The 26,635-nt window shown below is 40.0% G+C and overlaps 4 protein-coding genes across 22 annotated transcripts; 2 read left to right on the forward strand and 2 right to left on the reverse strand.

The window, feature by feature from the left end:
• Positions 1-396: 396 nt before the first annotated feature.
• Positions 397-8,015, reverse strand: LOC110524398 (pleckstrin homology domain-containing family B member 2). 11 transcript variants are annotated; one of them, XR_016496256.1, is made up of 8 exons: positions 6,394-6,697; positions 5,319-5,367; positions 4,903-5,055; positions 4,685-4,787; positions 4,537-4,576; positions 4,318-4,395; positions 2,487-2,601; positions 882-2,314 (listed from the first exon to the last, which is right to left on the reverse strand). XR_016496256.1 is itself a non-coding variant. In XM_036978153.2 (7 exons), exons 2-7 carry the CDS (start codon positions 5,353-5,355, stop codon positions 2,172-2,174), a joined length of 591 nt encoding a protein of 196 aa, XP_036834048.1. In that variant the 5' UTR covers positions 5,356-5,367; positions 7,902-8,015; the 3' UTR covers positions 397-2,171. The 11 variants fall into 11 exon arrangements, 10 of the variants coding, with proteins under 10 accessions (XP_036834048.1, XP_090091795.1, XP_021459671.2 ...); XM_036978153.2 differs by lacking the exons at positions 4,318-4,395; positions 6,394-6,697 and adding an exon at positions 7,902-8,015 and having other exon boundaries at positions 397-2,314; XM_090235669.1 differs by lacking the exons at positions 2,487-2,601; positions 4,318-4,395; positions 6,394-6,697 and adding exons at positions 2,624-2,682; positions 7,902-8,015 and having other exon boundaries at positions 397-2,314.
• Positions 6,608-14,124, forward strand: LOC110524394 (inhibitor of growth protein 5). Of its 3 annotated transcripts, none has more exons than XM_021603992.3 (8): positions 6,608-6,879; positions 10,911-10,982; positions 11,145-11,311; positions 11,472-11,583; positions 11,668-11,767; positions 11,860-11,992; positions 12,131-12,192; positions 12,270-14,124. In XM_021603992.3, exons 2-8 carry the CDS (start codon positions 10,955-10,957, stop codon positions 12,307-12,309), a joined length of 642 nt encoding a protein of 213 aa, XP_021459667.2. In that variant the 5' UTR covers positions 6,608-6,879; positions 10,911-10,954; the 3' UTR covers positions 12,310-14,124. The 3 variants fall into 3 exon arrangements, with proteins under 3 accessions (XP_021459667.2, XP_021459666.2, XP_090091790.1); XM_021603991.3 differs by lacking the exon at positions 6,608-6,879 and adding an exon at positions 8,019-8,233; XM_090235664.1 differs by lacking the exon at positions 6,608-6,879 and adding an exon at positions 8,098-8,233 and having other exon boundaries at positions 11,668-11,763; positions 11,826-11,992.
• Positions 13,667-15,788, reverse strand: cep19 (centrosomal protein 19). Its single transcript, XM_021603994.3, has 2 exons — positions 15,244-15,788; positions 13,667-14,672 (listed from the first exon to the last, which is right to left on the reverse strand). The coding sequence occupies exons 1-2, from the start codon at positions 15,377-15,379 to the stop codon at positions 14,320-14,322; spliced, it is 489 nt and encodes a 162-aa protein (XP_021459669.2). The 5' UTR covers positions 15,380-15,788; the 3' UTR covers positions 13,667-14,319.
• Positions 14,445-26,626, forward strand: pigx (phosphatidylinositol glycan anchor biosynthesis, class X). 7 transcript variants are annotated; one of them, XM_036978151.2, is made up of 6 exons: positions 14,445-14,619; positions 16,391-16,472; positions 24,174-24,309; positions 24,471-24,675; positions 24,850-24,950; positions 26,366-26,626. In XM_036978151.2, exons 1-6 carry the CDS (start codon positions 14,604-14,606, stop codon positions 26,522-26,524), a joined length of 699 nt encoding a protein of 232 aa, XP_036834046.1. In that variant the 5' UTR covers positions 14,445-14,603; the 3' UTR covers positions 26,525-26,626. The 7 variants fall into 7 exon arrangements, with proteins under 7 accessions (XP_036834046.1, XP_090091786.1, XP_090091788.1 ...); XM_090235660.1 differs by lacking the exon at positions 14,445-14,619 and adding an exon at positions 15,098-15,270; XM_090235662.1 differs by lacking the exon at positions 14,445-14,619 and adding an exon at positions 15,145-15,270 and having other exon boundaries at positions 24,215-24,309.
• The last annotated feature ends 9 nt before the right edge of the window (positions 26,627-26,635 follow it).

The following is a 26,635-nucleotide window of genomic DNA, read 5'->3' on the forward strand; positions in this document are numbered from 1 at the left end:
GGTTCAATTACAGGCTCAAAATGGCCAGAAACAAAGAACTTTCTTCTGAAACTCGTCAGTCTATTCATGTTCTGAGAAATTAAGGCTATTCCATGCAAGAAATTGCCAAGAAACTGAAGATATCGTACAACTCTACTCCCTTCACAGAACAGTGCAAACTGGCACTAACCAGAATAGAAATAGGAGTGGGAGGCCCCGATGCACAATTGAGCAAGAGGACAGGTACATTAGTGTCAAGTTTCAGAAACAGATGCCTCACAAGTCTTCAACTGGCAGCTTCATTAAATAGTACCCGCAAAACACCAACATCAACAGTGAAGAGGCAACTCCGGGATGCTGGCCTTCTAATCACCAAAATGAAAGCTAGACAGTCAGAGAGCATTGAAAATGTGAAAATTATGGCAAGATGACTATTTATTTGCAAATTTTGATGGCAAGGAAATACATCACTTTTCAATGCGTACCTCCGGACGTCATTGGAGACAATGTGTCCCACCCTGATTTGACACCCCTGATATAGCGTGTCATTCACAAAACACTGGGATGTGACCACAATGCACAAGAGAGTAATATTCTGATATTAACAGTGGTGCGAAATACCAGGGAACGGTGTTGAGACAAGCGGTTTGTCCAGAGACCCAACATACAAGGCACTGTCATGCCAAAATGTGTAAATAATCTATGGAATGTGTGTATGAAGTAGTCTACATTTCATACTAACTGGCACTGTTATTAATTTGCTCTGGACTATGTTAAGAGCATATCATGGTTAAAAGTGATTCGTTTTTCAAACACCATGTGACATCAAGCGGCTCCCCTTGAGCCAAGCTGAAACTCAGACGTTGCTAGGATTCACAAATAGTTTCCATAGTGAATTCATGTGGATTTAATCATTTAATAAGTAAATTGTTAAAATGTCATTCAATCGCTAAAGAGCAATAAACACTGCATTAATTCTGCATAACAAAATGTTTTCCATTTGAAATGTAAGGTATAATGGTTTTGTGATTACATGAAAGCAGTTTGCCCCATAAAGCTCTACTTCATTTGATATCAAATAAATATAATCTGTTATCAATTATTGTATACAACGCTCATGTCTAAAAAGGAAACACAATCTAGTATTCCAAATGTCTGTACAAGGTGGTGTAAGAGTTAAATAAGACTTTGAAATTGAATATAAAAGGTGAAAAACCAGTGGCTGATGTGTTCAGCGACAAAGAGGCCACTCACATGTTAACTAATTAACATATCCAGTTAAACAAAGAGCACATAATGTAATGACTCAATAAATATCCATAAATATCATTAACATGAAAAATATACATATTTAAAAATGATTTTAGGAGTGGCGTAAAGTCAAAACAATTGAAATGTCAAGGAGTATCATTCAGTTCTCTGTTGTAGCAGCTTTAAATGTAAGATTCGCCTGGATGTTTGTGCATACTCTAGTTTACACATGCATCTCCTCCTCACCTCTCACATGAGGTGAGATAAAACAAAAGACATGGTTCAACAGCTGACAATGAAGTAATAGGAAAACCAAGCAATAATCCTAGAGCATAAATCCTAGATTCACTTCCAAAAATATCCAATATCCTTCCATGTTCAAGGAATGACAATAACCAAATAAAGGCAAGTGAAATCTCAAATGCAAAGTAGATGAAAAATGAGTGAAAAGCCTCATAAGGACATTGGATTTAAGACAGATGTGTAAAGTGAAGAATCAGGATTTTACAAGCTCAGGCATGTTCCAATAAAAAAACTCTAGTCCCACTCTTAATGTTAGAAGAATTTACATTTGCGAGACCTGAAAAGGATAAAAATAAGTTTAAATATATCAAAACCTTTTCTTCAGATGTGCATAAAATATCACATCATTTGTGTTTCTTCAAACAAAAAAAGGCAAGCTGCAAAATAGCTACTGTGCCTAATAGAAAGCGCTACGGCATTAATATACATCAAAAGCTTTGGTAAGGGCACAAAAGGAGTAATTTACTGGCACATCACAATCAAGCCTCATAGGTGAACATAGCCCAACCATCACATACATGTAACTCCTCCATCTCTGTCACATGGCTACAGAAATGCAGCTGCAGTGCTGCAAAAATGTGGGAATGGTGCGTGTCAGTTAGGGATAGGTATCGTTGTAAACTGTTCCAATGAACACACTAGAAGACAAACAGAGACCCAATAGCCAATCCAGTCACAGCTCCAGCGAGCATACTGAGAGCCACGTCTCCTCCATCATCACGTTGACGCTCGTGAACAATAACCTGGTCCATTCCTTGTGGATCCCTCATAGGATATGCTCCTACAGACCATGGTGGGAAATACGAACTGCGGTTAGAATGGTGAAAACGTCTATATTGCTAAAATAGTAATTGAAAGATTACATCCATTAAAAGAATGAAGAAACATTTAAATCAATGTAATTATCAATGTAACCTTGCAGACTTAAAAGTGGGCATTCACCCAGTGCGTACCTTGGTACTGATAGGGGTATACAACCGCATTAGGCTGCCCATCTGCTGAATAAATTATCTGTGTGCCATGAGGAGGACCTGGGGCATAGCCTCCATAAATGTCCGGGACATAAACCTATTGGAAAGTCAGAAATTACCTGTCACTATGGGAGAGTACCACCACCACCATCACCACCGTAACTAGAGAGCATGTATCCTAAAGCACAATATATAACAAACACCATGTTATATAGATGTATTATAAACTAAGGATTTACAGTGGTTTGACTAAATCAAGGTAAGTACACTGAACAATTTTTATTTAAACGCAACATGTAAAGTTTTTGTCCTGTTTCATGAGCAGAAATAAAAGTACCCAGAAATGTTTGAAATGCACAAAATGATTATTTTGCTCAAATTGAGCAGAAATGTGTTAACATCCCCGTTAGTGAGCATTTCTCCTTTGCCAAGATAACCTGACAGGTGTAGCATATTAAGAGGCTGATTAAACAGCATGGTAATTACACAGGTGCACCTTGTGCTGGGGACAAAAGGCCACTCTAAAATGTGCAGTTGAGTCACACAACACAATGCAACAGATGTCTGAAGTTGAGGGAGCGTGCAATTGGCATGCTGACTGCAGGAATGTCCACCAGAGTATTTCATGTTAATTTTTCTAGCATGTCGTTTTAGAGAATTTGGCAAAATGTCCAACAACCCCAGACCATGTGTAACCACACAACCCCAGGACCTCCACATCCGGCTTCTTCACCTGCGGGATCATCGGAGACCAGTCCCCCAGACAGTTGATGAAACTGTTGGTTTGCACAACCGAAGAATTCCTGCACAAACTAGCAGAAACCGTCTCAGGAAAGCTCATCTGCGTGATTGTCGTCCTCACCAGGGTCTTGACCTGACTGCAGTTTGGTGTCGTAACCGATTTCAGTGGGAAAATGCTCACCGTCAATGGCCACTGGCACGCTGGAGAAGTGTGCTCTTCATGGATGTACCCCGGTTTCAACTGTACCGGGCAGATGGCAGATAGCATCTATGGCGTCATGTGGGCGAGCGGTTTGCTGATGTGAACAGAGAGCCCCATGGTGGCGGTGGGGTTATGGTATGGGCAGGCATAAGCTACAGATAAACACCACAATTTAATTTCATCGATGGCCATTTCAATGCACAGAGATACCGCGAAGAGATCCTGAGGCCCATTGTCGTGCCTTTCATCTGCCGTCATCACCTCATGTTTCAGCATAATGCATGGCCCCATGTCGCAAGGATCTGTATACAATTTCTGGAAGCTGAAAATGCCTTAGTTCTTCCATGGCCTATATACATTCACCAGACATGTCATCCATTGAGCATGTTTAGGATGCTCTGGATCGACATGTACGACAGCGTGTTTCAGTTCCCGCCAATATCCAGGAACTTTGCACAGCCATTAAGAGGAGTAGGACAACATTCCACAGGCCAATCAACAGCCTGATCAACTTTATGCTAAGGAGATGTGTCACGCTGAATGAGGCAAATGGTGATCCCACGAGATACTGACTGGTTTTCTGATCCCCACCCCTACATTTTTAAAGGTATCTGTGACTAACAGATGCATATCTGTATTCCCAGTCATGTGAAATCTATAGATCAGGGCCTAATGAATGTATTTCAATTGACAGATTTCCTTATATGAACTGTAACTCAGTAAAATCTTTGAAATTGTTGCATGTTGCGTTCATATTTTTGTTCAGTGTAAATGTCAAGACAGAATTCCAAGTGAAATAGCATAAGACACTGTGCCACACTGACTGCTCAAAGTATATTCACAAATGTAAAGGATAGGCAGCAGGCTCACATGTACTTATTCAGAATACAGAGGAGAGGCAGAAGCAACAATCTTCTGCGCAAAGTCAATCTGAGGATGAGCGACCACCTAAAATATAGATAATCTCTATGGAATGTTTTGTATGGAATGTAAATAAAAAATATACAAATCTATTAACTAATCTAACACGGTCAATAAGAAGACTGGGATATGAAGGCTGAGGGTCTTGGCAGATCAGTAGAAACTCACAGAGTTTACTCTGGCATCCTGGAGAGCCATGGTCCATGCACTGAAACAACAATGGGAAAACAAGAATTGACATGACTTATCAGCAGGCTATCCAATATAGACACAACTAACCACAGTAATATTGATTACAATGGGAGAGCTGTCTTACAAAACATCATCTGCACTGTCTCCACAAATGCTGATGACCCGTCCGTCTCTGCAGACTATCTGGAGCAGGGCATTTTGACTCCTGCCCTCTGGTGGGTTCAGATCTATTGACAATGAAAATGTGAATGGAACAGGTGATTGATGGGTTGGTGCAGATAAACTATCCTAGGCCTAGTTGAGAGGATAGGATAGAAAAGTATAACAGATGTAGTCAAGTACCTTGACATGCAGTTGCACTGCGAATGTTAATGCTGTCCACTCTCATGTGGATCCCATCCTCCATATCTCGCCGGTGCTGGTCATCAAAGAATACCAGCCACCCATCAGACCACAGGTCAAACCAGTTTCTCTTCCACCGCCGCAGAATAGTGCCTGCATCAATTGTATTAAAATATTGTAGCACCTAGTGCAAACACAGGTCTAAGCCCCAAAGTCAAAGAGCAATGAGGTCCTTGTGATATGGAAAAACTCCATGAGGAAATTCAGTGAAGTATCAGGAAGAAACATTCAACTATAGAAATCAAACTTATTCTTGACCACACCCAGTACCTGTTACATTGGTAGTTGGAAACATGACAAGCATGATGCATGGCTAACAGGTTTCTGACATTTGTGTGCTGTACAGATCCACTTACTCTGCCGATGAAGGAAGCCACTTTTCACAATCGACATCCTTAGGTCACTCTGAAAATAGAATACATAGAAAAAAATGCTTACTGCATATAGCGAAATCCATTTAGCTCAATTGGCCTTCCTAAACCATCACTGATCCCTATCTAGTTAGCTACTGTAGCTGATTTAATCAATAAATCGACTGGTCCTTAATTAGAATGATGGGAATTGTAGTTTATATCAGTTCTATATCTACGATTATAAACTGGGTGGGTCGAGCCTTGAATACTGATTGGCTGACAGCCGTGGTATATCAAACCGTATACCACAGGTATGACAAAACATCTATTTGTACTGCTCTAATTATGTTGGTAACCAGTTTATAATAGCAATAAGGCACCTCGGGGATTTATGGTATATCGCCAATATACCACAGCTAAGAGCTGTTCTTATGCACGACGCAACGCGGAGTATATACCACATCCCCTTGTGCCTGATTGCTTAATCACAACACACACCGCCTACACCAGAGAGGAAGTTTACTATATTTATCTAAACTCATTGTTGACAGTGTCGGGTATGCTAACTAGCTAAGTTAGTACTGTCTGTAACGTTACCTAGCTAGCGGACCTATTTACGTTGGCATTTGACCCTTTGGTCTTTAAAACTATAACGTTACTTTGAAGTTTGTGCTGACAATATTTCTGGAGATTATAATATGACTAACGTAAACTCACTCACTTTTGTACATCGCCTTGGTCCGTACAATTTACCTTATTTTAGCACCCCAAAAATGTAATACTTCCAGATCAACTGTAATGTCAATACCGATGTAAAGCGCAATTTCTCCCCTTTCCAACAGAATTCATGCCGAGACCTCCACGCTGCCCGTTTCTGCATGATTGAAGAAGGCAATGAGCTCCTTCGGGTCTTTTTAAAAATGGCGGGTGGGGAAGCGAAACTAATGCGTGGTTGTGAGGAGAGGAGATGTGTGGGAAAACGCTTTTTTTTCACTCGATCTGTCCAACTTATCACCTTATCGCCTCTAAAATGTAAATAAAACAATATAAAGAGTTTATATAATGTGTCATTACATACCTATTTGAAGGTTTGTGTCGAATTTGAATCGGGTTTTTAGGGCGGTGCTAAAGTGATCTTAGAAGTAAACAGCGGCTTTGAGAGTGACGGTCGCTTACAGTGATGACGCAAAAAATGACTAGGTATCCCCTTTACTGTCCATTTCTTGTTTTTAAACGATGAGAGAAGTGCTACACCTGGTGGAGAGCGATTGTAAAGACATAAATAGTTGCTTATTCTTGACCACACCTAGTACCTGTTACATTGGTAGTTGGAAACATGACAAGCATGATGCATGGCTAACAGGTTTACGGCATTACACGTCACGATGTAACGGAGGGTCAGTTTTTTCAACTTTTCTCCAATACTATAGAGCCATTACCATGACGATCAACGCTTAAATAGAAACGTTGTTCACACCCCAGATTTTTAAGTCAACACAGTCCCATTAGTTTTCTTTGCAGCCTCGTTTGAATGTCGCAGTTGCGCACATTTGTACGGAATGGGGTGAGTTTACGTTACACATTCCATACTTGTATCTAAAATATTAATTGTGGAACGCTGTTTTTCAAAGCCCTGAGACGACAAACTTAGCTAACTGCCTCGTTTTGAATGTCATAATCAATATCATTCTTCTTCTGTGGTTGTTATATGGTGGTTGCATAATCAATAAATTGACCGGTCCTTAATTAGAATGATGGGAATTGTAGTTTTAAAAAGCGTGGCTCCCTTGCGTGGCAGTGGGAGAAGATGGAACCAGATGGGTTTTGGCCGATATTGTGCAAATGTTCTCATCGATTAAATATTTGATGTCTGTTCCCAAAACTAAAATATGTTATGAACAGAGTGGACTGTAAGGTTTGTAGACTATACCAGTTTGCGAAAGTAAAAAAATATTGTGTTGTGTAGAATGAGCGCAAGCGCGAATTGAGTTATTGCACACGCAGAGTAGAGGCGTTCTTTAACAAAAATATGCAAATAATGCTAGACCGCGCCAATAGAATCTCGCTAGCTCGTGCTTGGCTCTTGCACACTATGATTAATTTGCTCCCGGCCAGTGGAAACGCCAAGCGGATGCTTCACATTTATACATTCGGTGAAATATCTGTCTCATTGTTCTTTCTATCTGTGGTAAAGAGCTGTCACGACGTGCTGATGATCTGTCTCCCTCATTCACCTGACTCAGCCAATGCTGGAATAAATTGCCTCCTGCAGTGTGCTTAACGCTCACCCCACTACTCACTCGGCAACAGCATGTCACAGTGAAATATTTGTATATTTAAGAGAAATGCCATGGCGGGCGCAGTGCAACAATGTTTTCAAAGTAGCCCAATTTCGGGAAAACCGCGGACATGGCAACCCTAGCTGCATTATTTAAACGCAAACACATTAGCTAGCACAAGACAAACAAACCGATTTAACATCTCGTGTAACTTTGACGACCACCATATTTGTGATCAAACCAGACATGTATACATTTTTTTTTAAGTCGATTAAAAAAAAGTTCAATATTTACAAAATGTACTCACGGCGTTCTGAGCTTGTGAAAAGCTAAATTACTTTTATCTAAGACAAATAGTCATATTAGTTTTTATTCGTAATGTTACAATAATAATGTGGGTATGATCTTTACTGTTTGAAGCGTATTAAAATATGAAGGAGCCACACCTTAAAGTTATCCAATCAGAAGAACATATTCAAACCTGTATTTTAAGCCAATGAAAATTGAGGACGTCATGAATTAGAAACGTATCTAGCGTTCGGCTAAGCTAGTTGGCAAAAAAATAAGTTTACTAGCTTGTCCTGTAAAATACAATTGAAAAGATGGCGACGGCAATATACCTGGAACATTACCTCGACAGTGAGTATCTAGCTAACTTAATGTGAACAGCTGTGTTAATTGGCTACATTTCCAATCGTGTTAGTTTAGAAGTTCGAAACTGAAAAACAAACGTTAGATAGCTTGGCGAGCTAGCAAGCAAGACACATGTCGTGTCGTTAGCGAGATTACAAATTCTCGGCATTACTAACTAGTTAGTTAATTTACTGTTATTGTTGTTAGTTTTCTAGTAACAATGTTATTGAAGTTGTACGTTAAATTCAATTTATAGCATTTCATCTATCTTTAGAGAACTAATGTTAGCTAGGGTCTATTTTTCCGCTGTCTTGGCTTATTTTGTAGCAGTAAACCAGTAACAGATTATGTTCTGGCTAGTTACTAAACTAAACGGCAACCTGTACATTAATCTGTGGTGCATGCCAGTATCATAAAATGTGGTTGATAGTACTAGTTAGTTTGCTATAGCCACGTTCCGAATAATGATTGACAACTTCCCTGAACAGGGAGCACTTTCCTCAATGTAACTTTGGTAAGTTGGCGGGGAAAGGGAGCGGCGCAACCTCGTTTTCTACGGCGAGTCAGGTGTACACAGGGTGGAATGTTTGATTTCAAAGTGCGTCACGAGCACAAAGTATAACCCGTTCCACATCCGCCAAAATAATCGTATTTATAAAAATGTTTAATTAACAAATCAATACAAAAAGTACATGGGAAACACGTGTGTGTGCGCATATAATATTAATGGACATTTGGGCTAGAGGGTACAATATCACATTACACAAGGACCTTAAGGGGAATATACACATTCATAATTCTAACATTTTTTTTGTTGACAGTGTTTAAGTGTCTTAAAATATAGTTACATATATTTTTTTTTCCGAGGTTATTATTATTATTTTTTGTAAATTTGAAATATAAAATTTGGTCTAAAGAATAATGAAATGAATTACATAAAATTGATTCAACTTATTTATATCATAAGTAAAGAATCAAAGCAGCATCTCTCCATAATAGTGTAGCATCTTCATAAATGTGTTCAATTATAAATCTACTGATGTCTTGCCACACATCCATTTACATGAATACAATGTCAAACAAGATGCAGCACTGTTTCTGGGTGGTCATTACAAAAGTTAGGATTTTTTTAATTTTTAATTTTTTTTTTACATCTTAATATAGTGGTTTGCAAGAATTTTTATGAATAATTTTAATGTGTGTGGCAACAGCTATTCCATATATAATATCTGTGGAGAGAAATTATGTTGATAAATTAAGGACTATGACAAGAGAACCTGATGAAAAGCAGTTTCACTGGAACTTTGTCAATATTATTATTGCAAACCAACATGAAGGCCACCAAAACTAGAGAAGACATGATGAGGAGTAAAGTTCCACATAGAAGGGTCTTCTTAGGAATTGTTTTATCCAATTGATCTTAAAAGTATTCTTTAAAATTCAGCCCACCATACAAGTGTTCCATTATATCATTTTTTCCCTAATGTAATGGGTACGGTTTCTCCACAGACCAAATGCTTTTCAACTTTCTATCTCTTTGCATATTTTACCATAAAGATAGAGTGGCATATGTTAGTCTAGACCTTCAGCCTTGGTTATTAGGACTCTTCCTTTTAATGATAAGTCCCTATGTAGCCATTGATTTAGCTTCTAGTTTTTTTTTTTTTATATGAGGGTTACAATTTAGTAAGCCTCTAGACTTCTGATCCTTAGTTATGCCTAAATATGTAAGTTCTTCTTTCACTGGAATACCATAATATGAGGGTGTCACACAATCTTTGACAGCCTTGAGTTCACGTGTATTAATGTTAAGATATAGACCAGATGCTTTGGAAAATGATTCTATCACATTTATCGATATGGGAATCTAACTAGCATCTTTCAGGAAAAATTGTAGTATCGTCAGCCAGTTGGCTTATAATCATTTGTTTACCAGCTATGGAAATACCTTGTACAGGACTATTATTTAAAGAATTTGTAAGAAGTTGGGTGATTAATAAAAATAGATACAGTGAGATGGAGAGCGAAATAAGGTGAGGTTGTCCTAACTCAAATCTAGGTGAGGTGTCATGTTTCAGTTTGATAGAGCTGTTACCATTCGTATAGAGTCTTAATAGCCTTACAAAAAAAAATCCCCAAAAAGCCAAATTTCTTAAGGGAGTGGAAGATAATATGAAACTATCCTCTACCGGAAAACAAGATTATTTTGGGCGTCACGAGTTACTACAGTCATAATAATTATGGCTAAACCCTGGCTATTTCTCTTCTGATTTTAAAATGAACCTTAACCACACTTTTAACATGCCTAATCCTAACCTTAAATAAAGACAAATGTTTTCATTCATTGTTACGATGTAGCCAATTTTTTTTATATATATATATATATATTTTTTGTGTGTCTGGTTACTAGTGACAACCTTGTTTTCCATGGGGGAAAACATTTAGGTTGAAGTTATTTTGCTAGTACAGCTGTTGTGATCCAGCTACCTGGCTAACATTATCCATTTTGGATGTGGCCACCTGTTATCTAGTATCGTCATCAGACTGCACCGTATTCATTGTAGAAAAGTGAACATGAACCATGAGCTGTCAGCTGTGTTACCATCAAGTCCTATCTTGTTCTGAGGATTAAATATTGTAGTTACTGATGACTGCGTTTAACAATCATGATGTATTCCTCTAGGTATTGAGAATCTGCCCTGTGAACTACAGAGGAACTTTTCACTGATGCGGGACCTGGACAATAGAACTGAAGGTACAAAACATGAGATTGACATCAGTTAAGCTACACAAAAAATACATTACAAATTGTATTAGTTTTGATCACCTGATTTACTACATGGTTTCATGCCCATCACTATTATATTGTTCAGCATAATTCATTTTCCAGTATTTAAATTGTCCTGCAAATGTGTAGAGAAAAAAGGAGAGATTGACAAGCTGGCAGAGGAGTACATCTCAAGTGTAAGGAACTTGGCTACGGAACAGAGGGTTGTGCATCTGCAGAAGATCCAGAGTGCTTACTGCAAGTGCAAAGAGTTCAGCGATGACAAAGTGCAGCTTGCCATGCAGACATATGAAATGGTCAGTGCTCCAACACTGTCATGAGTACATAAAGATGTCAATACTTTCACTATTGGTTGTATAGTGCGCCAAACCTGTCATTTGAGTACAAACTAGTGTCATACTGTCACTATTGGTTTTGCATTATCTATTGACCAATCTAATTGTTTGCATGTCATAGGTGGACAAGCATATCCGCAGGCTGGATGCAGACCTGGCCCGATTTGAGAATGAGCTGAAGGAGAAGCTGGAAGTGAGCGGCTATGACAGTCCAGAAGGAAGAGGGTTAAAGAGTAAGCAGGGAGACTGTTGGTGGGAAAGCACATTTACGACATGTAACTAACTTCCATGTGCACATCTGTGAATATCTGCTTCAGAGGGTGAAGGTCGGGGACTGAGGGAGAAGCGTGGACCCAAGGGGAGAGGCAGGAAATCATCGGATGAGGATTCTCCCAGGAAGAAAAAGCTTAAAAACAGGTATAGAAAAGATTGTATAAACAAAATACTATCTATGTGTCTGACTGGTTTTTACTCTAACTCAATGTCATTTTACCCATTAATATCTGTAGCCCAGAATTGAGTGACGCTCTGCCAATGCAACCGTCAGATGTTTTGGACATGCCAGTTGATCCAAATGAGCCAACATACTGCTTGTGCCATCAAGTGTCATATGGAGAGATGATTGGATGTGATAACCCTGATGTAAGTTTTTATTGGTTGTCTTTTTATTCCAAAGAATGCTTTGAAATTAGTGGCATTTTTAGGTAGATCCAAGAAGTGAATTGAAAGATTACTGTAATCTGAATGTCTTCTTACCAATGTTTTCACTTATTCAAACAGTGCCCAATTGAGTGGTTTCACTTTGCTTGTGTTGATCTTGCTACGAAGCCAAAGGGAAAATGGTAGGTGAATCTTTTAAAGTTGGTGATTACACGCATTACTTTTTTGTACATCTTGTATTTACTCTATTCTCTTTCAGGTTTTGTCCACGATGCACCCAGGACAAGAAGAAAAAATGATCTATTTCTTAAGTACTTTTCTATAAATGTTTTTTTTTGTCTGCAGTAAAATAGTGTAATATATTTACAAAAAATATTTCCCTTTCTATTATGGCTGTGCATAAATATGATACAAAGCTTTTATTCAAAGTACTTGAAATTTGTAAAGGTTTTAGTATTTGACAAACACATTTAACTGCTGTTGATAATACATTTTCTCCATGGTTTAGTTATTTAAAAAAATTCTGTCCAAGTGTTACGATCTCATTTGTGCCTGCATTTTAGTTACCTACCTACCTCTTGGGTTCAAGCATTCACATGCAGAAAATATGTATACAACAATCTTGAATCCTGCCAAAAGATCTTAAACCAAGCAAACAAAAATGTTCACTCTGTCCATTTTTGGACTAATAAGCTATCTGGTAAAAGGTGTACTATATTTTTATATCGACTGTCAAAAGCAGTTGCCCGCTCTTGAATGTATGATGGTGATAACGGTCAGACATTTAGGAAGCTACTGGGATTTCTTTGCCAACATAACCAGCAAGCATTAAAGCACTTTGAATTAAAATCAACTGCTCACCACTAATTATTAACAATGCCTAGATACAAAATAAGAAATTCTGGGGAATGGTGTTCCAAAGATATCTTATTCAAACTGCTATAAAGTATGAAAGAAAGAACAGCAGTAGCTAGGTTTCCATCCAATTTGCGACTGATTTTCATGCATATATTATAAAATCTGCATACGAACTGCATTTCCATCAAACTTCCGATGGTTGTCACAAACTGTTGTGATAATGGTCTATAGACAGTTCGGCCAGGGTAGGTTATATGATGAGATATAGAAAAAAGCCAGATCACTTTTAGTTGATAATAAGCAGCCAAGCATCGTTCAAATTATAGCCTTTGACATTTAGTGGAAATTTGCATGAAGCTCATCACCATATGCTCTTATCCAGTGACTTACAGGAGCCATTGGGGTTAAGTGTCTTGCTCAAGGGCACATCAGATTTTTCACCTTTTTTGGATTCTGGGATTTTTTTGTGGTTACTGGCCCAATGCTCTTAACCGCTAGGCTACCTGCTGTCTACTTAACCACCATAACTTATTTCACAAACTTCATAACTTATGACCAACTTTAACTTAACTGCCGACAAACTCTGCATGCTTTTTCACTTTGTGTTAGTAGAACAACGAAACATATCATTCATTGCATGACTTCAAGCTTACTGCGGTTTTTATATGGCAATATTTGCGTGTAAAAACGTTATCACCGCAATTGTGGCAATATCCCACTTTGTCTTGCGTATTTTGTTTTGGCGACATTGGGAAATGTACTGTTTCCATGAGGCCTGTCGTGAGTTTTTACAAAAAAAAATGCGTCAGGTAATTAATCTACATTAAATGGTTGGATAGAAACCTGGTTATTTGAAGAAATTGAACATAAATGATTCTGAGCTATTATCCACTGTAAAAAAACACTGCTATTGCTTTTGAATATTTTGTTGACCTAAAATTTTAAATGTAGAGATTCAGATATTTGATAGTTGTATGTGCTACTTTTTATTCAAACCTTACACAATACTATTGTACTTGATATAGGCTACAATGTTGACAACGACATGTGACAAGAATATTACTTTCCAAAGATTGTTACTTAATTGTTCGGGATTCTTAGGGGTTTAGCATAAACTTGTCTTTAGTTAACTGTGAATATATCAATCTTGTACAAGTATAATGCTGTTGAAACAGAGGGTCAAGGAGACATAGTATTTGTATTTTGTAAATGTAAGTTTCATATCAATAAACATGTACAACTACTCAATATTTCAATAGCATCTGTAAGGATATTAGTTAAATTTTTTTATCCATGTCCAGTTGGATATGGTTGTTGTTGATGGCTTAATTGAGCAAAGGACCAGAATAACAACTGCCCTGTGCAAAGGAATGAGTATTATTCAATCACTAAAGATCAGGTAGGGTGCTTTGTTGACAAACTGAAACACTCCCAGTCTGACCTGTGTTATTTTAAAACCCATCATCAGACTCCTCTTCATCCCAGCTGCATGGTTCCCGAGCAACCTCTCCTTTAAATTCCACCTCCAGGTCATAGACAAAGTCAGGGTCATCTTTCTGCCTTCGGTTGCGCTCAAAGAGTTTGTCCATTTGGGCCTTCTTGCGCGCAAGCTCCTCATCATCCAGCTTGTTGAGGTCCTCCTCAGGGTCCAGGCGGAGGGAGGCTAGAGTGTGCTCCAGGCTGTGGCCCTGCATGTGATCCCGCAGCACTATATGAAGCCTCTCCAGCTGCCCCAATGAAACACTCTCCAGGTATGCCCTATGCCGAATATGGTGCTTCATTCTCTCCGCAGCCATGCAGCAGTCTGGGTGAAATAGAATTAGATTACCTCATGTTTTAAGTATCTATATGGGTAAAACACCTTTTAGTGGTGGTCACCAACAATAAATCAAGAAGAGTGCAGGTGTTCCTCTTGTGTTTTTGTGCTGGGCTTGTAATGAAACCTGTACTCTGCAGCTCTCAAATACTAGTTGGGAAAGTATTTTCAATGATCTATTTGCCTTGTGAGTTGTCCATCTAGAATTTCAGTTGTTGCATTGGACAAGTTAATAAGTATAGCAATGTGTTGCCATATGTATTGTTCTGACACTAAAATAATTCGGGAGATAACTATGCCATCTGAAAGCTCTCCATAACAAGGGTGACCAGGGTAGCGTTTCCCAAACGCGGTCCTGGTTATTGCCCTAGTACTACATAACTGATTCAAATAATCAACTAACGTTAATCATTAAGCTTTTTATTATTTGAATCGGCTGTGTAGTGCAAGGGCAAAAAACAAACACCCCTTGGGGTCCCCAGGTCCGAGTTTGGAAAATGCTGGACTAGGGGATGCTCATCATTTCTGTGATCAGCAGTGTACTATGTAGTTTTCCTACCTGAACAGTTCGAGAAGTTCCTCACAGGTATGATTCTTTTGCGGATCTTGTTTGTATCCTTAACATTACTTTCATAAATTAAAACGATTGATGGTGGGCTGAATTGAACACCGCATCGTTTAGCCACAAAAGGCATTGTTGAGTATTTTATTTTACTTATACAAACGTTTTATGTAGATTTATCAAAGTACCTCGCAAGGTAATTAGCTCGCAAACATGTTTGACATGTATACTATCTTGAGTTTTGAAAATAAACAAAATACTGAAAGGCAGGCACGCAAAAAAATCAAACGAATCGACCCAGCTAGTTTCTCAAACCTCGTCCAAATCTTGGGCTACACTCCAATTGCCTGTGCGCTATGGGTTGAAGATGGCTTCTACTTTTGTTCACAGTAGGTCAAAAAAAAATGTCTTCACCGTTTTAAGATTTTCTATGTAGTTATCGCAATTAATTTAAATATGAGAATAATATATGTTTGTCTGTCTTCATTATGAACCGCATATTGGAATGGGTCCTTAATTTCAGTTTGTTTCCGTAAACACATGACGTAGCTGGCTGACATTTCTAGCATCGCCCAGGGTTTTCTGAAGACAATATATTCATGTTTGTATTTTTCAGCACATGTACTGTTTACTTGGTTCTTTTTGGATCAACGCAAGCAGGTAAATGATAACACATCAAAGAGAGTCATTTAGAATAAATCCGACAATGTTCATTGAGGGCGATTGAAGGGTGATGGCTTGTAACGTTAGGTATTTAACGTAACGTTAGCTAGCGCCACTTCGATGCAAAGTGCTTTTTCGTAGCAGGTAATTTAGCTAGGATAGCATTTCGCTAACCTTGACCTCAGTATCCTAACCTGCTACAAAAAAAGTAAAGGTATCGAAGTGACCTGAAAATTGTTTCCCAGCTAGTTAACGTTACACATCAAATGTGTCATGCAATTCGTTCAGCCAGTCTTTTTCACAGGTAGCTATGCACAGTAGCTAATCTTCAATGTATGAAGTTAGGTGCAAACAGCAGAGCCACACTGGATTGACAAATTGTCAACCAACAATGTCCACACAGACAGTCACTGACCCTATGCTTTTAGATGGCTGCTAGTTTTTCATGTGATGTACAAAGCCTCTGACCTTTTTTTTGCAGACGAGAACAGCTGTGGTTTGTCCATGACATGGCTGGAGACTGTATCAGTAACGATGGATGTCAGCAAAAATGGTTTTCACAGGTAACTAACTGTAAAATGACCATCTGGCGAATAGACATCTGCAAGGTTACCAAGAGCATAGCTAATAAATGCAATTGAAAGATGTTGACATCTGATTTTGACTCCTAATCTTTGGTTACTCTGGGGCCAAACCTGCGAACATTAGAAAGAGTTACATTTAAACAGTTTCTCAGTCTCAATGTGCATCAGACAATCAAAATTGTCAACATTGTAACTGGTTCCATTGGATAATCTGGCACACGTTAGACCTATGCGAACCATAGCCATGGGAAGTAGAGGTGCTGAGGGTGCTGCAGCACCCCCTGAAATTGAATTTCAAATATAATATTAATTTAAATATATATTAGATTTTTTTCCTCAGAGGTAGTGCACTGGGTCTTCACTAGTCTTGTATAATTTCTGTGTTTCGCCCACCAAGCAAGGAATTTTTGTATGGAGGTCAATGAGTGTGTTGAATTAAAAATATAAAAAAAGGAAGTTTCCTAATGCTTATTAAGTTGTTTCGAGTGTACTGATAAGTAGGACACGTGACATCCCAGCAACTTTGAGAAAAAACACTTTATATTGCCGTTGTCTCTGCATATTCATGGCACAAGGCTAGTAGCATAGCATCTCCATCGAAGACAGGCGGTTGACATCAACAACCCTCATTGAATATTCAAAAAATATTACAATAATCAGATGTATCCACCAATCCAAAGACAGGATAGACGGTAGATATTAGAGGTTGACCGTTTATGATTTTTCAATGCCGATGCCGATTATTGGAGGACCAAAAAAGCCGATACCGATTAATCGGACGATTTTTTAAAATTTTTATTTGTAATGACAATTACAACAATACTGAATGAACACTTATTTTAACTTAATATAATACATCAATAAAATCAATTTAGCCTCAAGTAAATAATGCAAAAACAGTGTTGAAGAAGAAAGTAAAACTGCAATATGTGCTATGTAAGAAAGCTAACGTTTCAGTTGCTGAGAACATATGAAAGCTGGTGGTTCCTTTTAACATGAGTCTTCAATATTCCCAGGTAAGAAGTTTTAGGTTGTAGTTATATGACTATTTCCCTCTACCATTTGTATTTCAGTAACCTTTGACTATTGGATGTTCTTATAGGCACTTTAGTATTGCCAGTGTAACAGTATAGCTTCCGTCCCTCTAGTTAGCGCGCGCTAACTAGCTAGCCATTTCACTTCGGTTACACCAGCCTCATCTCGGGAGTTGATAGGCTTGAAGTCATAAACAGCGCAATGCTTGAGCTGCTGGTAAAACGCACGAAAGTGCTGTTTGAATGAATGTTTACGTGCCTGCTTCTGCCTACCACCGCTCAGTCAGATACTTGTATGCTCAGTCAGATGATATACAACGCAGGACACGCTAGATAATATCTAGTAATACCATCAGCCATGTGTAGTTAACTAGTGATTATGATTGATTGTTTTTTATAAGATAAGTTTAATGCTAGCTAGCAACTTACCTTGGCTTACTGCATTCGCGTAACAGGCAGACTCCTTGTGGAGTGCAACTAGAGAGAAGCAGGTCGTTATCGCGTTGGACTAGTTAACTGTACGGTTGCAAGATTGGATCCCCCAGACTGACAAGGTGAAAATCTGTCGTTCTGCCCTTGAACAAGGCAGTTAACCCACCGTTCCTAGGCCGTCATTGAAAGTAAGAATGTGTTCTTAACTGATTTGCCTAGTTAAATAAAGAAATGTAAAAAAATATAAAATTAAAAAAATCGGCGCCCAAAAATACCGATTTCCGATTGTTATGATATCTTGAAATCGGCCCTAATTAAAAGGCCATTCCGATTAATCGGTCGACCTCTAGTAGATATACAGCCCACCGTACCGCTTTGTTGACAACGACTCCCATTTTTAGGGTGGAAAGACCTGTATCTTGCCAGTATATCCATAATCTTTGGCTGACCTCACCAGAAAATAATCACTGTCATCTGGATCAAGTAATTCATCAGCCAATTAAATATTAACGTAGATGGACTTGAACAAACACTTTTCATAAGAGCATTATCATCCTACAGATTCCAGTAACAGTGTTTAATTATTTTAAAGAAGTTTATCGTGAGTCCGGACTCGAACCCACAGACTTGAACCCACGCAGGCGAGTTCCACACTAAAGGAAAGTTTATCATTCTACAGTACACCTGCCAATCAACGCATTCTATTGCACGCTCTATGCCTAATTAAAGGACCCATCCCCAGAGGAAGATGCTGCCATTATTTTGATGTCATTTCCTGTTCTAGAGAGGAAATGCATGTTTAGGTTCCATCTCCTGAAGAATGATGAAGACCACTTATACATATTCACGAATTCCATCTGGAGTTGATAAACATCAACAAATGGGGCACTGACAGCTGTCAGTGTAGCTAGCTAGCATGATATCCTTATCTAGCTAACTAATGTTATCTGTTGCTGTTTATTTTACGACGATGTATTCAAAATATTAGCCAGCTGGTTCTGGATTTGTCATCTTCCATAATTGCGGCCTCAAATCCGCAATAGAAATAGTTAAGGGGTGCAAACTAATGTTATTCTATTTTAATTTGCTCCATGGCTCAGGTGGCCAAGTGGACACAAGGCTTTTTGGCTCATCTCTGTTGCCGAGAGAAATTACTTTGCAGCTGTTTTTGATTAATAAAGGGGTGGCAGGTAGCCTAGGGGTTAAGCATTGGGTTAGTAACAGAAAGGTTACTGGTTTGAATCCCTTGAGCACGGCACTTAACCCTAATTGTTCATGTGAGTCGCTCTGGATAAGAGCGTCTGCTAAATGACTAAAATGTAAACAATGCCATGCTGATGGGTGTTAACATTCAAAAAAACCTAGCCATGAAACTAAATAGGAAAATACATCACATTCGCACAGATTTGCACGAAGTGGGCAGTTCGAATTTGTTACATCATCCCATAAATATCATACTTTGACTAAAATTATGACTTGTTGACTTTAAATCATAGTGCAACATCAATCGTGGGTAAGCTCTGATAGCTTGAATAAGTGTATTTGTACTGGTGTGGGCATTTTTAATAAGGTGATTACACAAGACTATTCAGTGCTTTCAGGGTATGTTTACAACTGTAAATAATATACCAAATGTAGCAATTCAACAGCAAATGCTGTTTAGCCTGCACATCTTTTAGAGCATGTCAAATCAAAGTTGATTGGTTACGTACACAGATTTGCAGATATCGCAGGTGCAGCAAAATGCTTGTGTTTCTAGCTCCAACAGTGCAATAATACCTAGCAATAAAATACACACAATCTGGGAAAACATTTTAAAATTAGTCTTATAGGATGAACCATGACTAGAATACAGTATATACGTATAACGTGGTTGAAACAGTATGTCAAGATTATTAAAGTGACCCGTGTTCAATGTACATAGAGCAGCAGTCTCTAAGGTGCAGGGTAGAGTACCGGCTAGTGATGATTGTTTAACAGTCTGATGGCCTGGAGATAGAAGCTGTCTCTCAGTCCCAGCTTTGATGCCCCTTCTAGATGGTAGTGGGCTGAACAGGCTGTGGTTGAGGTCCTTGATGATATTCTTGGCCTTCCTGTGACACCGTGGCGTGTAGATGTCCTGAAGGGCTGGCAGTGTGCCCCTGGTGAGATGCGTTGGGCTGACCGCACCACCCTCTGGAGAGCCCTGCGCTTGTGGATGGTGCAAAGCCCGACAAGATGCTTTCAATGGTGCATCTGTAGAAGTTTGTGGCTTGGCCCCTAAGACTCTCACATTTCTTTAGCCTCCTGAGGTTGAAGAGGCACTGTTGTGCCTTCACCACGCTGTCTGTGTGAAGGGACCAAACTTGATAATTGAGTTGGCAACGTGCGTGGCCACACAGTCATGGGTGAACAGGGAGTACAGGAGGGGGCTGAGCACGCACCCCCAGTCCCCGTGTTGAGGATCAGGCTGGCGGAGGTGTTGCTGCCTACCTTCCCGACTTGGGGTCAACCCGTCAGGAAGTCATTGCTTGCCTTATTGTGCAAATGATTTCCATTTTTCAAATGGTTAATTCCTTTGGATCTTTTTTTCACTGTGCTCATCTCTCTGTCCTGTGCAACTACACTGAACAAAAATATAAATGCAATATGCGACAATTTCAAAGATTTTTACTGAGTTACAGTTCATATAACGAAATCAGTCAATTGAAATCAATTCATTAGGCCCTAATCTATGGATTTCACATGACTGGGAATGGCGATATGCATCTGTTGGTCATAGATACCTAAAAAAGTACGGGCGTGGATCAGAAAACCACTTAATATCTGAAATGACAACCATTTGCCTCATGCAGGGCGACCTCTCCTTAGCTTATAGCTGAGCAGGCTGTTGATTGGCCTGTGGAATGGTGTCCCACTCCATTAATTAATCTGTGAAGAGCAGACTTTTCCAGCGGCCATCGACGGTGAGCGTTTGCCCACTGAAGTCTGTTGCGAAGCCAGTCAGTCAGGTCAAGACCCTGGTGAGGACAACAATCACGCAGTTGAGACGGTGTCTGACAACTTGTATTTTTTTTTCTCTCAAATAAAAACCTGGCCCGAGGGAGATTCAAACTCAAGGCTGTCATACCTTGCTGTCTCTGGGCTTACCGTCTTAGCGGATCACACCACTAATTTAAGCCTTATTCACACTGGCAGTTTGACTCATCCTATTTTGGATTTGAATCCTATGTGATTCTACATTTAGATTTTTTTCTGCATTCTGAACAGCCAAAAAGCACATGGAATCGGATATTTCAAACCACCATTGATTCCTGGCCATGCGACATGTCTGAACGGTCAAATCTGATTTATTTGGCATACTGTTATTTTGACAAAAACATGTGGTAGCTAACTAGCTTGTTAGTTGTTTACAAAAAAATGGTGAACGTACTAGAAAGTTTAACAGCTAGCTAGTTGACTGCTGTGGTTAGCTGAAAAGGACGTGTTTTAAAAGTTGTATCTTATTCTTTGAGGCTTTAAGTGTTCATACACTGATTTTGAACACTCAAAGCAACTGGGAAACATCCATGGCAGGCATGGTCTCCTTAGCTTGCTAGTTGCTACATAACTTCTAAGTGATGGGAGGCACAAGCACCACCACCAATCAGCCTCCACCACTGCTCACACACCCATCATTACTATGACTGCTAGCATAGTCATGTCTGCAAATGACAACCAATCTGATTTGGTCACTTGCAACTTGCTGTTTGGACAGTCAGTAATCCAAAACGTACACAGTATTTGAGCATTTAAGGTCTGCAGTGTGAACAAGACTTTAGTCATAGCAGTAAGGGTAAATTACTGGTATTTGACAAGACCATGAGTGTACGAATATAAACTTACATGTTGTATAATCAAATGTGATTTGTCACATGCGCCGACTACAACAGTGAAATATTTACAACCCCTTAACTGCATTGTTGGTAAAGATGAGTCAAGAAAATATTTACAAAATAAACTAAAGTAAAACGAGTAACACAATAACGAGGCTATATACAGGGGGTACCGGTACCGAGTCAATGTGCGGGGGTACAGGTGAGTTGAGGTAATTGAGGTAAGATGTACATGTAGGTAGGGGTTAATGTGCAGGGGTACAGGTTAGTCGAGGTAATTGAGGTACTATGTGCATGTAGGTAGGGGTAAAGTGACTATGCATAGATAAAACAGTGAGTAGCAGCAGTATAAAAAAAATAAAAAGGGGGGGTCAATGTAAATAGTCCGGGTAGCCATTTCATTAATTGTTTAGTAGTCTTATGGATTGGGGGTAGAAGTTGTCAGGGAGCCTTTTGGACCTGGACTTGGAGCTCTGGTAACGCAGAGAGAAGTCCGTTTTTGGTGGCTGGTGTCTTTGAGAATTTCTTTGGGCCTTCCTCTGACACCACATAGTACAGAGATCCTGGATGGCAGGAAGCTTGGCCCCAGTGATGTACTGGGCCGTATGCACTACCCTCTGTAGCACCTTATGGTTGGATGCCAAGCAGTTGCCATACCAGGCGGTGATGCAACCGGTCAAGATGATCTCTGGTGCAGCTGTAGAACTTTTTGAGGATCTGGGGATCCATGCCAAATCTTTTCAGTCTCCTGAGGGGGGAAAAGGTGTTGTCGTGCCCTCTTCACGACTGTCTTGGTGTGTTTGGACTATGTTAGATTTGTTGGTGCTGTGGACACCAAGGAACTTGAAGCTCTCAACCCGCTTTCTACAGCCCCCTCGATGAGATTAGGGGTGTGCTCGGCCCTCCTTTTCCTGTAGTCCACGATCAGCTCCTTTGTCTTGCTCATGTTGAGGGAGAGGTTGTTGTCCTGACACACACTGCCAGGTCTCTGACCACCTCCCTGTAGGCTGTCTCATCGCTGTCTGTGATCAGGCCTACCACCGTTGTGTAGTCAGCAAATGTAATAATGGTGTTGGAGTCGTGCTAGGCCACACAGTTGTGGGTGAACAGGGAGTACAGGAGGGGACTAAGCATGCACCCCTGTGTGGCACCTGTGTTGAGGATCAGTGTGGCAGATGTTGTTGCCTACCTTTACCACCTGGGGGCAGCCCGTCAGGGATCCAGGTGCAGAGTGAGGTGTTTAGTCCCAGGGTCCTTAGCTTAGTGATGAGCTTTGTGGGCACTATGGTGTTAAATGCTGAGATGTAGTCAATTAACAGCATTCTCACATAGGTGTTCCTTTTGTCCAGGTGGGAAAGGGCAGTGTGGAATGCGATTAAGATTGCGTCATCTGTGTATCTGTTGGGGCGGTATGCAAATTGGTGTAGGGTTTCCAGGATGATGGTGCTGTGAGCCATTACCAGCCTTTCAAAGCACTTCATGGCTATAGATGTGAGTGTTACGGGGCAGTAGTCATTTAGGCAGGTTACCTTGGTGTTCTTGGACATGGACTATGGTGGTCTATTTGAAACATGTAGGTGTTAGACTCGGTCAGGGAGAGGTTGAAAATATCAGAGAAGACACTTGCCAGTTGGTCCCCGCATACTTTGAGTACACGTCCTGGTAATCCAGCTGGCACCTCAGCCTTTTGAATGTTGACCTGTTGAAAGGTCTTACACTCATCGGCTACGGAGAGAGTGATCAGTCATCTGGAACAGCCAGTGTTCTCATGCTTGCTTCAGTGTTGCTTGCCTCGACGTGAGCATGAAAGACATTTAGCCCGTCTGCTAGGCTTGCATCACTGGGCAGCTCGCGGCTGGGTTTCCGATTCTTCCTAAATCTGTATTGCTGTGAAAGCACACGTGTGTGAAATAGATAGGCAGAAGCCTGGGATTTTGTAATGTATTCAAAAATGTTGTCTGTTACTACTAATAGCTTGTAGTCTATTTAAGGATGCATCAATGCAATATTGTCACACAACATTTTGACACAGACCAATGGAACAAAAGTAAACCAGAATTTGTAGGTTTAAAATATCTCACTGGTTACCAAGGTTGACCTATTTTAAGAAATGCCATTGGTTGGTGGATATAAAGTGTAAGATATTTGATAGGCTGATGCAGAATAATCAGTTATCTGGTGAGGTTAGCATAGGGCTAACGTATGCCAGTTTATCTGATAGGACCAACAACATTGTACCTGGTCCTATCACGTGCAAGTAAATTGACAATTGTAATTGGGTGACGCACATTTGAGACTTGAGAAGCTGTTTACTTTTTAAGTGTTTCTAATGTTAGGAAGTATGGTCCCTCTGTTTTTAGAGACCTGGTCACCACAGTTGACTTCGGTCCTGGTTTTCCAGATGGCCTCGAGGCTCTGCTTGTTCACAGACTACCCAGTGGGATCTATATTGATCAATACCAACTTGCATCTCTGAAAGAGGACACTGGTTTACAGGTAAAAAATGACAATGACCGTAGCATTATACAACCACAGTACAGAAAAGTACAGGATAAAATTATTATACCCAACTCCATCTGCCAATTCTGAGATCTATGTTAGGCCAAACCTAATACATGCTATGCTAAGTAACACATTTGATGATCTTTTTCTGTTAGGTGCTTTTGGGTTCAGCGGTTGACTTGGAGGCTCCAGCACACACATCTGAGGAATTCCTTGTTCTTGTGTATCCTGCTCTGGACCAAGGAATTCTCAAAGCAACACTCCCTATCCATGGCCGTTATCACAAGCCCTCTCTTGCAGGGAAGAGATTTGAACTTGTTGAAATTAAACTTCCAAAGCTAATACTCAGGACAGATACATGTGAGTTATTGTGTTTATACCTTTTACGCATAACCATACTTCTCAATTTCCTTCAGGGAGATTATGCTGTGTCTGTAAATAACATTAACCTTTGGTTATTGGAAGTGGACCAACTTATTTTATGGCAAATATGCTTGTTTTTACCATTATAACTAGTTTTTATTTTGTTTTAAGGTACACAGCTCATTTCCTTCCCTCCTTACAAAATTGTGGACGCACCCTGCACTGTCCACAACTTAAGCATATGCCAATGGCTTGAGATCCAACATCTACAGGTAAATCTATCAGCCAATGACATTGTCGCATACACTACATGACCAAAAGTATGTGGACAACTGCTTATCGAACATCTCACTCCAAAATCATATGGAGTTGGTCCCCCCCGTTGCTGCTATAACAGCCTCAACTCTTCTGGGAAGGCTTTCCACTAGATATTGGAACATTGATGCGGGGACTTGCTTCCATTCAGCCACAAGAGCATTAGAGGTTTTGCACTGATGTTCGACTGCGAGCCAGGCCTAATCACCTGTGTTCCAATTCATCCCAAAGGTGTTCGATGGGGTTTGAGGTCAGGGCTCTGTGCAGGCCAGTCAAGTTCTTCCACACTGATCTCAACAAACCATTTCTGGATGGACCTTGCTTTGTGCATGGGGGCATTGTCATACTGAAACCGGAAAGGGCCTTCCCCAAACTGTTGCCACAAAGTCGGAAGCACAGAATCGTCTTGAATGACATTGTATGCTGTAGCGGTAATATTTCCCTTCACTGGAACTAAGGGGCCTAGACCGAACCATGAAAAACCGCCCCAGACCATTATTCCTGCTCCACCAAACTTTACAGTTGGCATTATGGATTTGGGTAGGTAGCATTCTCCTGTAAACCGCCAAACCTCAATTAGTTTGTCCCGACAGCCAGCTGTTCAAGCGTGGTGACATTAGGCTTGTGTGCGGCCATGGAAACCCTATTCATTATTGTGCTGACATTGCTTCCAGAGGCATTGTTACTCTGTAATAATTGTTACAACCGAGGACACACTATTTTTACGGCTCACAGAACGTTGGTCCGTTCTGTGAGCTTGTGTGGCCTACCACTTCGTGGCTGAACCGTTGTTGCTCCTAGACGTTGCCACACAACAATAACAGCACTTACAGTTCACCGGGGCAGCTCTGGCAGGGCAGAAATTTGACGAACTGACTTGTTGAAAAATTGGCATCCTATGACGGTCCCACGCTGAAAATTACTGAGCTCCCTCAGTAAGGCCACTACTGCCAATGTTTTACTATGGAGATTGCATGGCTGTGTGCACGATTTTATACACCAGTCAGCAACGGCAAATAGCCGAATCCACTAATTTTAAGGGCTGTCCGCATACATTTGTGTGTGTGTTTTGGTAACGCTAAATGATGTTTGGAGTCCACATTTTTTTTACTAGGTAAGTCAGTTAAGAAAAAATTCTTATTTACAATGAAGACCTACCCCGGCCAAACCTGGACGACGCTGGGCCAATTGTGCGCCACCCTATGGGACTCCCAATCACGGACGGATGTGATGCAATGTAGTGTTGAATGTATCATTACTATCATACTTAGTAACTAACTTGTTTATTTTCAATAACAATGTTTCAAAACGTACCAACTGTGAATATGAAAATGACTTGAATCCACTTATCCAAATGTTTATTTATTTTTAGGAGCAGGATCCTGTGAGTTTGGAGATACCACTTGGTGATGGGTCTCTGGTGGAGCCTGTGTGTGCTGGAACTCTGCTTGTCACGCTGCTGTGCTGTGTCATCCTTTCAAGAAGTATCTGGATGCATGGTGTTTTTTTAGACAATGTTATACTGATTTAATAATATACTGTACAGTAAGAAATCCCCAGGGATTAATTTGCAACTAGACTATTTAGCTTTTTTCCCAATGACTTTTTAAAACATTAAATAATTGGCACACTGCTTCCATAT

Source organism: Oncorhynchus mykiss, chromosome 5 (genome assembly GCF_057628025.1).
Source record: "Oncorhynchus mykiss isolate SJ-2025 chromosome 5, ASM5762802v1, whole genome shotgun sequence".
Lineage (NCBI taxonomy): Eukaryota > Metazoa > Chordata > Actinopteri > Salmoniformes > Salmonidae > Oncorhynchus > Oncorhynchus mykiss.